At 38.3% G+C, this 15,324-nt stretch overlaps 3 protein-coding genes across 3 annotated transcripts in view; 2 read left to right on the top strand and 1 right to left on the bottom strand.

Annotated features, from left to right (window-relative positions):
* Positions 1–274: 274 nt before the first annotated feature.
* zgc:56235 (Voltage-dependent anion-selective channel protein 2-like) lies at positions 275–7,647 on the top strand. Its single transcript, XM_043231651.1, has 9 exons — positions 275–413; positions 1,230–1,301; positions 1,383–1,432; positions 3,513–3,665; positions 3,771–3,823; positions 3,895–4,116; positions 5,216–5,366; positions 5,728–5,785; positions 6,827–7,647. Exons 2-9 carry the CDS (start codon positions 1,235–1,237, stop codon positions 6,916–6,918), a joined length of 846 nt encoding a protein of 281 aa, XP_043087586.1. The 5' UTR covers positions 275–413; positions 1,230–1,234; the 3' UTR covers positions 6,919–7,647.
* Positions 7,067–12,891, bottom strand: tor4aa (torsin family 4, member Aa). Its single transcript, XM_043231650.1, has 2 exons — positions 12,353–12,891; positions 7,067–9,428 (listed from the first exon to the last, which is right to left on the bottom strand). The coding sequence occupies exons 1-2, from the start codon at positions 12,386–12,388 to the stop codon at positions 8,199–8,201; spliced, it is 1,266 nt and encodes a 421-aa protein (XP_043087585.1). The 5' UTR covers positions 12,389–12,891; the 3' UTR covers positions 7,067–8,198.
* A 740-nt stretch (positions 12,892–13,631) lies between these two features.
* The window catches only part of LOC122333851 (BRCA1 associated protein), a 12,164-nt gene continuing 10,471 nt past the window's right edge, over positions 13,632–15,324 (top strand). Inside the window, exons 1-3 of the mRNA XM_043231684.1 lie at positions 13,632–13,928; positions 15,065–15,226; positions 15,298–15,324. The exon at positions 15,298–15,324 is cut by the window's right edge and continues 151 nt beyond it. Of these exons, the coding sequence (XP_043087619.1) occupies positions 13,850–13,928; positions 15,065–15,226; positions 15,298–15,324 (268 nt within the window). The 5' untranslated portion in view covers positions 13,632–13,849. The remainder of the gene's footprint in view (positions 13,929–15,064; positions 15,227–15,297) is intronic.

Raw genomic sequence — 15,324 nt, 5'->3', positions numbered from 1 at the left:
TTATTTGTAATTAAAGTGATCCGGAATCATGAGAGACGACGCCATCTGCTGGTAACTGTGTGTATGTAATAACGAAGCAGTGTTGAATACGGGCACGTAATTCATTTCACTGCTTATGTTATCTCCCATTTGTCTGCATTTGGAAAAAATATCACCGTTACTATACTGTATAAATAATAATTTTATTTTTGGAAACAACAAACAAAAAACCCCCCCACCATTTTTAACGTCTTGCTAGGGACTTTTATTTTAGAAATCTTTCTTGTGACGCCAGCGCGCATGCGCGGTTTGTCTCCTTCACTTCGTCCTGCAGCAGTTAGTGTCAAATCCGAAATACAGGACGCGCTACATCCACAGCTGTCGTTTCGCATCGTTGTTTTTTTATTTCTGCCTCGACAGCGACAGCACCCTCGGTATGAATTTATCACTCTATTTCTTGACCAGGCCGCAGCTTTAAACAGTTGCGTGTAGTGTAGTTGTAGCTGTGCTAGTTAATGAAAAGCAGACAGCCCCGCGGCTCCCTTTCGTAACCTCACCCTAGTTTATATTTAAACACCCTTTCCTTGTTGTCCGCGCTGTTTCGTGCTAAATGTGCCCGTGCAACATGTTTGTGCTTTCTGCATATGATTAAGTCTTAAAGGCTTTTCCTCCATTCATGATTAGATTACCAGCTCGAGACCACGCCCCCTCATGCATAAACACTGTTTATTTGCTTCTCAAGCGTCTGATGATAAATGAGGGAGTCGCTGTTGTACTATATTTCTACTAAGTGTAAATGATCTTTTTTTTTTTACCATCAGTTTTTTAGTTCCTCATTTAAGCAACAAACAAACATACCTAACCTACATAGGCGGTATTTTTAGGGACGATAAACATGTTTAATGCACTGAAATGCTGCCCACGGCAGATTTTGTTTGTATTGCAATTAAAAAGCCCACATGGACAATCCTAAAAATAGATGCACTGTATTAAGGAGGCTGTTCGGCTGGTTGTCCACTTACTCTCTAGCATCTAACAGACCCTCATAAAATAACGTTTTAATAGGTTTGTAGGTGAAATGTGTTGGTTTACGAAAGCTTAATTTACTAGGGTAGAAAATGAATACTAGGTTCACACAGTGGGTTTGGTAGTTTTGTGGGTTTGCTGTATCTGCGGATTGATTCCCAGTTTCTTGTGACGTTTTCGTAGCCGTCCACGGTTTAAATGTGCTGATGTTTTTCCCCTATCAGGTATAATGGCCGTCCCTCCTGCGTACACAGACCTGGGAAAATCTGCCAAAGACGTTTTCAGCAAGGGTTACGGTGAGAGAGAACTGGAAAAAGTTGTCTGCTTCACAGGCAGATCGCATTCTGCCGCATTTAATGTCTTTGTTTCGTTTGTAGGTTTTGGGATTGTTAAATTGGACCTCAAAACCAAATCTCATAATGGAGTGGTGAGTTAGTTTTTTTTTATTATTATTATTTAAATTAAAATTAAAGCTAAATTATATTTTGCCCAAATTAAAATGTTGGTCTATTTAAAGGGCAGTTAAAGGAACAGTTCACCAAATGCATTAGCTATTAGCTCATTTATTACCGGTTAGCTTGTTTCTTGTTTTCCGAACAGATTTGTAGAAATATAGCATGCCGTCACTTACTCACCAATAGCGCAGTGAATGGGTGCCGTTAGAATGATTAAAACATCACAAGCAATCCACGCCGGTCTATCATTTACTGTCTTAAGAAGTGAAGAGCTGCTTGTTTTTTTATAAACAAATCCATCATTAAGATGTTTTAAACCCAAAACCATTGCTTCTAGCAAGAACACGAGTCCATAATACATAATAAAAGTCCATCTCATCAACATCCACCTATATAAATGTTCATAGCTGCTTGATCTGTTTAGATTTCTTTACTGATTCAGACTTTTTAATTCGAGAAGGCGATGTGACTGATGGAGGACTCGTACAGCGTTTTAGCTGAAAGCAACAGGTTGACGTTAAAAAGTTTTAATAATGGATTTGTCACTCCGCAAGATGCTAACTGATGGACTGGAGCGCCGTTTTAAGACTCTCGTTCCGACGGCACCCATTCACTGCAGAGCATACAAAGCTACAAATGAAGCAAAATGCATTACCCTAACGCTTATTTGTCGTGCATGTGAACATTAAAGCAGTTTTTGTGTCTTTGATGCACCGTTTTGGGAAATGCATGTAGATGGCGTTTGTGTGATGTGGCATGTTTTCGGTCTGAAAGCCCACACGTCTCTTGCGGTCTCCGTCACACATCATTTACCATACAGAGTCTTTATCTTGATGTCAGTTATTAGTGGGGGACTATTTTCACGTCATGTGTGAGTTAGTTTTTGAATCATTTTTCTTTGACTGCTCAGCCAACGTTGCTCTAGAGCTAAACAAGAGTCACGGACCGTCGGTGTTTCTGGGTCACGGTCAAAATAAACCTAATTCTGTGACATCGCTCACCATCTGCCGCGCAGTAAAGTCATGAGACACCTGCTCACCCTGTCCTCTTCATGTCCAGTCTCTGCTTTATTGTGCATTAAATGTGTTGGTTTTAATAATGCATAAATATGGATTCTACTGACAGATACTACTAACTCTTAAATGCAGGGTTGTTGATGAAAGTGTTATCTTTTTACCTTTTACCTTAAAAAGTAATTAAAACATTTAAATATCAATAATTAGGTAAATTAGTAATTGGAAAATCTCTAATTTGATACATGATAATTACAGGGTTTAAACTCAAATTATTATTATTATTAAAAATCTGTATTTACTTCCGATTCCTTCTATTTTCTTCTACTGTTCGTTTCCCTTTATTGTCACTAAGGCGAAAAAATTCAAATAACAACTTTATTTTAAAATATCAGTAATTTGGTAACTGAAAGATAAAAGATATTAGATGAAATGCTTAAACTTTGAAAAAAAATATATAAAAAACAGAAACAATGCTTTGGCGTGAAGTACTAAAAATAGTCAAATTGACTGATATAATTAACTATTTCGAAATATTAAAATCAAATCCTATATATTAAATAACAGGTAAAACTAACTAAAACGACGAAAGAAAACAATAAATGTACTGAAACGCATATGTTTTTAAATTGAAAGCTAAAAAACTAATTGGAAATGGCAAAAAATACTGTAATATAATTGGTGGAAAGCAAAAAGCTATAAATGACCAAATATTAGAAATTAAGCTGCATTCAGTACAGATGATTTCTTAATTTAAAATTAATTGTTCGTAATTGTCAGTAAAAAGAATTATTAATAAAAAAATAAAAAAATGTGTGTGTGTATATATATATATATATATATATATATATATATATATATATATATATATATATATATATATAATTTTTTAATAATTATTATTATTTTAATTAATAATTTTTTTACTGACAGTTATATATATGACATTTATGATCATAATATATGATTTAAAAAAAAGCTGTTTGTTGCTAATACACGCTTATTTATTTATTTTTTTCCTGTTCATAAACTTGAACAGGAGTTCAACACATCTGGATCCACCAACACAGACACGGGAAAAGCTGGTGGGAGTTTGGAGACCAAGTATAAGATGAAGGATCTGGGACTGAGTTTAAACCAGAAGTGGAACACAGACAACATGCTCACGACAGAAGTGTCCGTCGAAGACCAGGTCTGACCGCACTCTCCTTGTGACCCTTGACCCCCGTCGCATTGCACTCATCATGATCAACATGTTTCTCCGTCATATTCATAATTTGTTGAATCTTGTCCTCAGCTCACGCAGGGGTTGAAAGTGGCCCTGGATACGTCTTTCGTACCAAACACAGGGTGAGTCGTTAGTATCTGACGCTCGTTCGTGTCTTCGTTTGACGTCTTCGACAGCGTTGTTCTCTCTTTAGCAAGAAGAGCGGGAAACTGAAGACCGGCTACAAGCGCGACTTCGTCAATATGAGCTGCGACGTCGACTTCGAGGGTCCGGTCGTGCACTCTGCGGCGGTTCTGGGATACGAAGGCTGGCTCTTGGGCTACCAGATGGCGTTCGACACGGCCAAATCCAAACTGGTGCAGAACAACTTCGCTCTGGGATACAAGGCCGGAGATTTCCAGCTTCACACCAACGTGTAAGAGATCGACGAAAAAAACTACACCGATCCGTGGATTTGAGGTTTTTTAGGCAGCTATAAAGTCATACACAAGCATAAAACCTGAGAAGAAAAGTCAGAACTGTGACAGAATTCGTAATTTTTTTTTTTCTTTTAGACCGTGCTGTTTCCCACTTTCAATGTGAAACTTGATAAGAACGTTTTCGGCTCAGTTACAGTACAAAACGAGCATAAGCTTAACATAAAACCCTAACCTTACAGCTTAACGAAATGAATCGCGTCTTGTAAAAGCGCTCGATCAGTCAGACGTCAATGAAACGGTTAGTGGACGCGATCACGTAAAGTTACACAGTTACAGGTAACTCATTCAGTGACCATAAACTTTGTAGTTGGCTGGAAAGAAAAAAACCCTGGAGAGTGCAAACACTGTATTACATAGTCACTATTTGTTTACTTTTTCTTCAGTATTTAATGCATGTTTGAATAAATCTGTCATGAAAGCTGTTTATATAATATTTTCGTTAGTGCTGGGTAACAATTAATATATATATATATATATATATATATATATATATATATATATATATATATACATGCATGTATACATTTAAGAAAGTGTGTGTGTGTGTGTGTGTGTGTGTGAATGTGTATATATGTGTATATATATGCATGCAAATATTTTCTAAATATATACTGCATGTATGCGTATATTGTACATGCACATATATACTGTTTGCATATAATACACAGTACACAGATATATAAACAAAAACTTTTATTTTGGATGCATTTTAATAATATGATCAATCGTTACCCAGCACCCGTTTTCATATGTGCAATTTTAACGTTATGAAACGGTTGTTAATTTTAATCTTTATTAAATGCATAATTTAATAATATAATGCGCCAACGGACAGGTTTACAGCATTAGCATATTAGAACAACAAAATAGTTCTATATTAAATTGCATATTTCAACACCAGCCCTAGTACACACACACACACACGATAAATGCATGAAAATGCATGAAAAAATAGTATTTAGGAATTTAGTAAAAAACATTTTGAAGACACACTGTTAGTCTTAACATGTTCTGAGGTGTGTTGTGTGTGACCAGTAATGACGGAGCAGAGTTCGGAGGATCTGTGTATCAGAAGGTCAGTGATCAGCTGGAGACGGCCGTCACTTTGGCCTGGACCTCAGGCAGCAACAACACGCGCTTCGGAGTCGCTGCCAAGTACCAGCTGGATAAAGATGCCTCGTTGTCTGTAAGCTCACAGTCTTCACGCAAACCTCATGATGTCGCTGAGAAAAGGATCATTCACTTACTCAGTTAGGCCAAAAAAAAAGCACTATGCAATCACACATGCAAATTCTTGGCTAATGTATTGCAAGCTTGCGGTTGCGTTGTACATAACAGTAGTGCTCGGAATGCAAATGCAGATGTGTGTTGCATTATGATTTGCGTTATGACACGTTTCGCAAAACACCACATAACTAGACGCATCTGCATCCAACTTTTTTTTTTTTTTCAGGTCTAAATCTGCTCTTACGGGGAAGTTTTATTAAATAGTCGAAGCTTGGAATGACCAACTCGAGTTTCTTTTTTTCAATATTTCCTCATAACAGGCCAAAGTGAACAATGCCAGTCTGATCGGAGTCGGTTACACTCAGAGTCTTCGACCAGGTAATCATGTGATGATTTTTCGTTTTGGCATCTCTGGATATGAACAGCATTTATATATTTGTACAGCATGCAATGAGTTTTCTGGAAGCGCTGAATACGCAGAAGATGTTCAATATACAGCCAAAACACTGCAGGGAGTATTTTTATTCTGGAGTGCGGTGCATTGCGTGAAGCATGAACCCAGAGTTATTTTTAGCATCTTCCTTTTTTGATTTATTATTTAAACTTTTTATATAAAGTTGAGGCATTATTATAGGAGTAGTTCACCGGAAAACGAACATTTACTGAAACTCATCCTCAGAAAATCAAAAATGTAGATGTTTCTTGGAAAGAGAAATGTAGCATTGCATCACTCGCTCACCAACGGATGCTCTGCAGTGAATGGGTGCCGTCAGAATGAGAGTCCAAACAGCTGCTAAAAACATTGCAATTATCCACTTCAATCCATCAGTTACCAAAATATTCCTGTGGATTTTAATGTGAGAGGACAAAAGGCAATAGACGATTTCACCGGAAGAAGCAATGTTATGGATAATGACTAATAATCTAGCCAGAAATTATGTTTTTTATAGTAAAAATGCCTTATCGGTGGATTTGCCTCATGCAAACATGCAGCTTGTGACTTTGAGACATAACCGATGTCTTGTGAATAATTGAGATGTTTCTATCAGCTCTCATTTTGACGGCACCCATTCACTGCAGAGACAAAATGCAAAGTTTGTCAAAAAGCTCGTCTACATTTTGGATGACACGGATGAGTAAATGTTCAGGAATGTTTTTTCCCCCTAAAATATCATTAAAACTGATTACAAATTAACTGAATTTTGCATGCAACAGAAAGGAGTTTGTCTTCGCATGCGATACACAATTTGCCAAAAAGTGTACAAAATGCTATTTTAAAACTAGAACTTATTAATCAATAGCATGCAGCACATGCTCCACAATATGTAGTACACTAGCACATCATTCCAGTCATCTTGTGAGCGGTGTTTTATTTCTGCCTCTTTTAACGTCTTACGTTGTCTTTGTCCTATTTTAAAGGTGTGAAACTCACTCTCTCTGCCTTGATCGACGGAAAAAACTTCAACACCGGAGGACACAAAGTGGGACTGGGCTTCGAACTGGAAGCGTAAAAGACACCGAAGAAGAGAGACCCGGTCCTCACGTTGTCCCTCCTACATCACACACTAGCACTCGATGACTAAAAACACTTAGAGGCATGTTGACGGTCTTTGCAAGTCTGTGGGAGCTGAGTGATTCAATCTCAACCGGCCTTGAGAGCTGGCCTTCTAAGGGAAATATTTGCCGATCACCTCATTTATTTAACTGCAGCCGTATATTTACGTAGAGCGCTTAGAGCAAACCAAATGATAAAAGTAACGGTAGATTTGCGAGCTTGGAGTGTTTTTTTTTTCTGGTGATGTCAGTGCATGCTAAGCACTTGCGTTTGATTTATGAGCGACGGTCAAGTTGCATGGTTGCAGTAGAGGTTATTTCTCAGTATACTGCATTAGAGTGATGTGGCACTTTTAGGGCTTTAGGCCTCACAGGAAACCGAGCAGACAAGCATGTGTATTTTTAGGGCTTGCAACACTCTTTTTCACACTCACTGATGGTTAGAGAGCAACTCTGTATTGTGGGAAAATATGCCGCTACCATACAATTTTAAAGCGTTTCGGTGTGCAAATGTTTGTGCATTGAGCTCTTTATAGGCAGACATCAATGCATTGTACATACCGATCACTATTATATATATTGTTATTATATATAATAACTAATTTTGCAATGTTGAGGAAGATGGTCTTTGTACCTCATTTTTCCACTGGAAATTGAGAAATTTTAATAAACAAAGAAAAATGTAATGCTGTTTCGTGTGATTTAGAGTTGTGCTTGTTTCATGGACCTGCTTCACAGTATAAGTATGAGGGGAATATACAGTACCGTTCAAAAGTCTGGGGTTAGAAAGATTTATTACTATAATAAATTAATACTTTGATTCAGCAAGGATGCATTAAATCGATCAAAAGTGACAGTAAATACATTTATAACGTTTTTTTTAAAGAAATGCATCATGTGACTCTGAAGACTGGAGTAATGATAATGAAAAACCAGCTTTGATCGAAGGAATAAATTACATTTTGAGCTACATTCAAATAGAAAACAGATACTTTACATCACAATATTAGTGTTTTTACTGTATTTTTTAATCAAATAAATGCAATCTTGATGAGCAGAAGAAGCTAACAAAGAAATCTTGTGCACCCCAAACTTCGAAACAGTACAGTTTTACAACTTTACAACACAGACTTTAGTTTTTACATAAAATGCACAGTGAAATGTAAAAAAAAAGGTCATTCTCATGGCACCAATAAAAATTTTCCTCATGTTGACCATCTGCACGGCAGATTATGTTTCAGAGAAGGTTCACTTTTGCCACAACCTGCCTGCATCCGGTGTGAGAAAATTCCTGTTCGCCAACTATATAGTACGCTAGTTCTTCTGCGAGCCTTTCTACGTGGGATCGATCTGGGTAGAATCCTTCCCTGGACATCTCGTCAATAAAACAATCCATTACGTGGCTCTTCTCAAGAAGCATAAAGGGCAGGAGCTCTGCCTCCAAAAATATTACGTGGTGTCTTTCAAGGTAGCTACGCAACCAAGGGTTCAGCTCCTGAGTCAAGCTAAGACGGCCTGAGATGGCGACGCTGGAGTTGTGCAGAACGAATTTTGTGATGTCCTCATGTCCCAGGTTGCTGATGAGAATGTAGATGGCGTTTAAGTATTCGTTGTTGTTTTTGGGATGGATCAGGTCTTGCAGCGTGTCCATCAACTCCCTGGGCATGTGTTCCACCTCATCGAAGATGAAGACCGGTATCTTCTCCTCTTCCTCAGCCTGAGTGACCATTTCCGAGACGTGAGAGTCCAGAGATTTGGTGCATTGTGGGATATTGTCGTCCGTTGGGCAGTGGTGCAGAACGAAGTACTGCATCACCAAGTCGTCGCCGACAACTGAGCGGAAATGCTGAGCCAGTAATCGGCCGAGGTGGCTCTTCCCGACTCCGGTGGGTCCATGGAGCGACAGCACTAAAGGTTTATTGTGTACATAAGTTGACAAATAATCCTGTAAATGACCCAGAAGACTCTCTGCCACCTCCTGTTGGCCAAACACTTCCCTTTTAAGGGTTTTCTCCAGTCCGTCTAGATCATATTTAAGCACATGGTCGTCCAAGTTCTCAATGGCGTTGTAAATTTGTAGAAAAACAATGATGCACAACAAGTAGAGGCAGTTTTTTGCACGGCTTCTTTCTTTTGTGGGCACGGCTCTCAAAGTGCTGCTCGGATACAAAACCCGTCCCTTTCTCTTTTTCCTCCGCTTGCGCGGAGAGGAAGGATTGGAGTTTATGGGCTCTTGAAGGTTTTCAAAAGTGAAAACCTTTGGGCTGGTGGAGCGCGGAGAAATGAAGCCCTGGGATGACACCGCTGCTATCTCGAGACGACGTTTTTTGATGGCTAGATATTTCTGGCGAATGCGCACCATGGCACGAACGCTTGAGGAGAACTGGGAGAAGCTTCCTGTGCCGTTTTCCTTCGTCTCTTTCAGATGGTCCCCTCTCAACCTGTCACTGGGGTCTTGTTCTCCCATCTGTGGAAAGCAATGAAGAAATCTATAAAAATCAAACATTACGAGAAAGAAGATTAAATTTGGGGTCCCATTTTATACTAGGTGGCCTTGACTATGTACTTACATTTAAATGAATAATTTGGTACATTGCACTTATTAAGTACATACATGTTTTTACATTGTACTTATAGGAATTTTTTAAAAATATATATCTAGTTATATCTGTAATACTTACACCTTAACCTACCCTAAACCTACCCATACCACGAAACCTGTCCCTAACCTTACTCGTATTCACCTCAATGGCAGCAAAAGTTTTTTTCAATACAATATGAACACAGTAAGAATTTACTGATGTAAACACATAGTAGTTAAGGCCATAAAGTGTTACCTGAGCAATTAAAATGTTAAGAATTAACATTGACAACTGGAAGAGTGCTTGAAACATTTGCTCAAAAAGAAATGGTACAAGATAAATGAGTCCAAATGGAATGTTATTAGAATCAATGGTTCCACGAAGAACCTTAAAAATTCCACAGAATCTTTCCTTTCGGTCAAAAGGGTTCTTTTAGTAGAAAAAGATTCTTTAGATTATGAGATTTTTTTAAAACTCTTAAAAATAAAGCTTCTTTATTGCTATTGTTGGTTCCAAGAAGAACCTTTAACTACCATGGAACCTTTCCATTGGACAAAATGTCTTTACAGAAAAATGTGTTATAGATGATTAAAATGATCATCAAAGGTTTCATTAGGACTCCCAAAAAATTCAATGGCAGGGGTGTCTAATCCTGCTCCCAGAAGGTCACGTCCCGCAGTTTAGATCTAGCAGACTTGCCTGGAAGTTTCTAATGAGTCTGAAGACCTTCATTAGATGGTTTAGGTGTCTTTTTTGAGATTAGAGCTAAATTCTGCTGAACTGTGGCTTTTCAGGAACAGGTTTGGACAGGCTTTTGAACCGTTGCTCCTGTGCGTTTCATTTATCATGTTCACTTCAAAGTGAGCACATTTTGTTCTGAAGGACCCTGAAATAGCCTTTTTTTAAACAGCTCACATCATAAACTCAGCTTTTCCTTTGTCATGCATGTCGCACCTTTATTTTGGTGCAGTTTGCACTTTTCATAAAACAGCAAATGCTGAAAGCAGGAATGGAGTCATATGCATTCAGATAATGAACAGCAAGAGATCATTATAGATGTGAATGATTAGCAACACCAAAGCGCAAATGCAATCTATTTTTAGCAGCCTGGCCAGCTGCACTGGGGAAGGACCAAAACTTGGCACAAAATAAATGAGTATTTGATATTTCTGCTTCTTGCATGTTTTGTTTAGCATGCTCACCTCAGAATGAGTGCATTTTGCCATGCATGTTGTGTGTTTATTTTGGTGCATCTGATAGTTTGATGAAATAGCTAATGCTGAAAGCAAGAATGGAGGCAGAACCAAAGCGCAAATACAACCTGGATGGAACTGTACCTTCTGCTTCTTGCATGTTTTGTTTAGAGTGCCAACCTTTGAGGGCATTTTCTATCCTGAATGATCCTGAAAATCCCTTGTTGCAAGATGGCTCACGTTGTAAACTGCATGCAACAAAATCTTAGCTACTTTTTTGTGATGCACGTGGCACCTTAATTTTGGTGTGCATTTTCTAATTCGGAAAGCAAAAGGCATATGCATTCAGATAATGAACAGTGATAGACACGCATAATTAGCAGCACCCAAGTACCAACGCAATCTGTTTATCAGTGGCCTCACCCATTGCATTACCGCAGGACCAAAGCAGATGCAAAATAAATACATTTTGGCATGTTTCGTTCAACATACCCCTCTTAAGACAAGCACGTTTTCTGTCCCCTAAAAAGGCGTTAGGTACATGATGACTCATGTTGTAAACAGCATGCCTCATCACCTAATGCTGAAAGCAAGAACGGAGGCATGCGCATTTAAATAATCAATAAGCAGTCATTGTAAACACGCAAGATTTGATCAAAACTTCAGTTCTGAGTTCTGTTTCTTTCCTGCTACTTCTGTTCCAAAAGCAATCTCTTTTTTTTCAGGGCCCGAGGCAGGACCCAAATTGGAACAGCTTACACTGTACATTTCTCGCATGTTTCGCTTGGCATGACCGTCACCTCCAAGTAAGCACGCTTTCTGTCCTAGATGATCATGACTAACTTTTCATTGCACCATGACTCACACTGTAAACTCTGCTTTGTGATGCACATTGCAGTTTGCAATTGCCACAAAACAGCATGCCGCGGCACGGCCATTCACTATTTTCAAGCCGATTTGACCTCGCCTGCAGACTGCAGTCTAAAACAATACACATGCAAATGATACTCCGAATTTAACCAAGTTTCACTTCAACAGAAAACAAAAGAGCTCAGTTTCAACAAAAGCTATGCTTGCATTGACAGATAATCAAGTATCAAATGACAAAAACAACAATTCTTGCCCCTAAGAGGCCTCTCCGTTTTCCTCTGCAATGCAGTTGAATCAGAAACATGAAGCCTATTTGCTTCAAACTAAAAAGAATTGACCTCGGAACTCCGGTTTCTTAACTCTAACTTTCTTAACCCAAAGTTTCTTAGCAAACAGTATGTTCAACATTCCACACATTCTGCCTTTCCTTCACGAGCCCCTCTGCCAAAGCAGATACAGTTTCCTTCCTGGAAATCCTTTTCACACACCCCTTATTGGAGAACAAGAGCAATAAAAAGTGGCCTGTTAGATCACGAGCGTGCGTGACCAGACTGCAAGTCTGAAGTTTCCCGGCAGCTTAATCTCTAGAGCGGTTTTGCTCAGATGAGGGAAGTTAAGTAAGACTAGACAGATGCCTCAGCTGAAGTGGTTCAACTTTATCAGATGCAACAGAAAAAGCATATAACAGGAACACAAATGCAAAGCTTGAGAGTATGTATTGTAAACTAAAAGCAGAGCTGGCTTACCTTTGGAAAGCACTCTGGAGTGTGGTTTGAAAACATCGGATTCCTCTAGAAGCTCGGCTGATGAGGAGACGAGAGGTGACTTCCTCACAGCCAGATGAACATTAACAGGCAGAAGTTTGCAGCTCCTCCTATCTGACCATCCTCTCGTGCAAACCACTCCTCCCCCCATCACGTACAATGCAAGAAACAGACCTTCTGATGCACCTTTGTGCTTAAAAATAGCCCGTTTGCACTTTGACGTGCGTCATTCAATTCTTTGAAATTGATTTGAATCGTTGAACAAAATTGGTCATCATACACAGCTTTTGTTGTAGTCTACAACGAAACCCCATTAATCAGGAGGACGGGTGTAATGAGAGTTTGTCCACGAAGCGGTGGAATGTTTATTTAAAGTCTTTTATCTGAATCACTCTGTGGGATTTGATGAGGATTTGTAATGCGTAAACCATCCCAGATGAGCAACTCACGTTGGAAGTTAATGTGAGCTGCTGTCACCGCTGGGAGTTCACCGGGGTGGAGTTTGAGCTAGCAGTTTAGAGTTACTGAGAAAACGCTCAGCGGTCTGTCAGTGGCTCGGTGTGCAAATATTGCAACCCTTTTGCATCTCCCACCATCACAGATAAGATGGAGTCATGATTCAAAGAGAATTTACAGTCACACTCATAAGAGATAAGAGTGTTGTGGTTTTTCTACTGTAAGTCATATTGAACATTTTTAGAACTTTTGGAACTTATGTTGCTTTTTTTAACTAATGACTAATTTGTTTATTTTAATGATAATACATTTCATCAATATCTTAATTTGCAATATTTGCATGCATTACTGTGTAATGTGTTGCTGCTGCTCAATTGTAAAACTTAAACAGACTTCAAACTGTCAAATCATGAGTCTGTAATTAAATAATTAAATTAAACCTTTGCATAATTGTAGCTTTATAGATTATTTTGTCCATACGCATTTATTTGTTCTAGTTTGTGTGTGCGTGTGTATATAATTTTATTTCATCATCCTTTTATTTTTATATATTAATATTACGATATCTATCTATCTATCTATCTATCTATCTATCTATCTATCTATCTGTCTGTCTGTCTGTCTGTCTGTCTGTCTGTCTGTCTGTCTATCTATCTATCAAAAATATAATACTTATATCAATTAAAATATATTATATATTAAAATATTCTATATGACGCCTATTTAACAATATTACAATTATATCACTCACCAGCAGCGGCAATGAGGCTTTTATTTTGAAGCGTAGCGAGGCTTTTGTTTTGAAATTCCGTTCCCGGAAGTACCGCAGTAATTTATTTTTCATTCGCAAACGTCATTGTTGTTTTCACGCGTTTTCTCTCTAAATACAAACGTAATTGCGTCCGTCTTATATGGCATATACTTGCGACGAAAGGCCGTCAGCACGGGCCCGTGTGTTGAGTAGCGTGAGCCGGCTGTGTGTCTGTAGCAGTGTAGCAGCTCAGGGCTCGATCCTCTGAACACATGAGTGTTTCTCTGGTTGTGATCAGACTCGAGCTCGCTGATCAGTCTGATTTCCCGCACGGCTTTCAGTACTGCGCCGGTGAGTCTCACTCGTTTACCGTTACGTGACACACACGGACTTTGTTTACCGTGGTACAGACACCGTAAAGCATCGATGGCCATATCTATGTACTACTGGATTATCGTCAGTGTACAAAAATGTATTGTGGTTTTTTTGACGTGCCACGACTGCCATGTAAATATCGTGTTTCCTGAAGTGACACGGTATATATGCAAATATCATAGTATTATTAAGGGCAATCATACCTGCATGTAAATTACTTGGTTTTCATATAAAATAAATTAAGCAATATAATTGTTATTATTAGTAGTATTATTTTCTGGGTCCCACGTTTACTGAGCTTGAGAAACAATAATAAAACACAGTATTCAGACAATAAAAAAAAAAAAAAAAGTAATAGCAGTAATGATATTAATAATAATAATTGTTATTATTGTTGCTATTTTTTGTTATTATCTGAGAACACAGGATAACGAAAACAAAGTGAAAAAGTAATAAAAAACGGAATAACATTTAAAATATAAAATAGTATACTTTATTATTATTATTATTATTATTATTAAAAATACTATGTTTTATTATTATTATTATTTATTAATTTATTGTGGTTAACAAATTGGATGACAAAAACAAATAAAAATAAAAGTGTGAGAAAGAAGTTGTTCGTTATTATTATTATTATTATTATTATTATTATTATTATTATTATTATTTTTTCCGGTCTCAACGTTAAAAAGATTGATAAACAGAAGTAGAACACAACATTGAGACAATTCACTATAACATACAGGACAATAAAAATTAAACTGAATTATCAGTTTAAAAAAATAGTAGTAGTAGTAATGATATTAATAATAATGATAATTATTATCATTATTATTGCTAATGTTTTTTTTTCCTGGGACATAGAACACAGGACAATAGAGTGAAAAAATAACTGAATAATGATAATAATGATCATTAACTAGTTCGTCTGAATAATTGAGTGCATCAGTAGCAGCAGAATCACGGTTATGCTAAATATCACGAGCGTCTGGTTTTGTGTTAACAGCAAGCGTTCATTCACACGCTCTGTGTTTGAGCTCTGAGCTCGCTTCCAGAACCTCTTTATGTGGAGGCCTGCTGTCACAGCTCACATCTCCTGCGTCCCACAGTTTCAGAGATGTCAGAGGACGAGATGAGGGAGAAAGCGCTGGTCTCCGCCAGAGCCACGCTGGGCAGCAAAGCGGAGCCGGAGCGAGCGGCCATCCTCCACCAGCACCTGGGCAGCCGGGTCATGAGCGACATGGTGATCGAGACGTTCCAGCCCAGCGCAGGTCTGCTTGCTCTCTCTGACCCCGCGCCGCTTTAACCCCTGACCGGGTGACGGACTGTGCTTTCTCATCAGGAGCCGAGGACGGTAAAGAAGGTCTGA

Source organism: Puntigrus tetrazona, unplaced genomic scaffold, assembly GCF_018831695.1.
Source record: "Puntigrus tetrazona isolate hp1 unplaced genomic scaffold, ASM1883169v1 S000000397, whole genome shotgun sequence".
NCBI lineage: Eukaryota > Metazoa > Chordata > Actinopteri > Cypriniformes > Cyprinidae > Puntigrus > Puntigrus tetrazona.
Note: the sequence above shows the minus strand (reverse complement) of the source record. Positions and strands in the feature narration are given on the sequence as shown.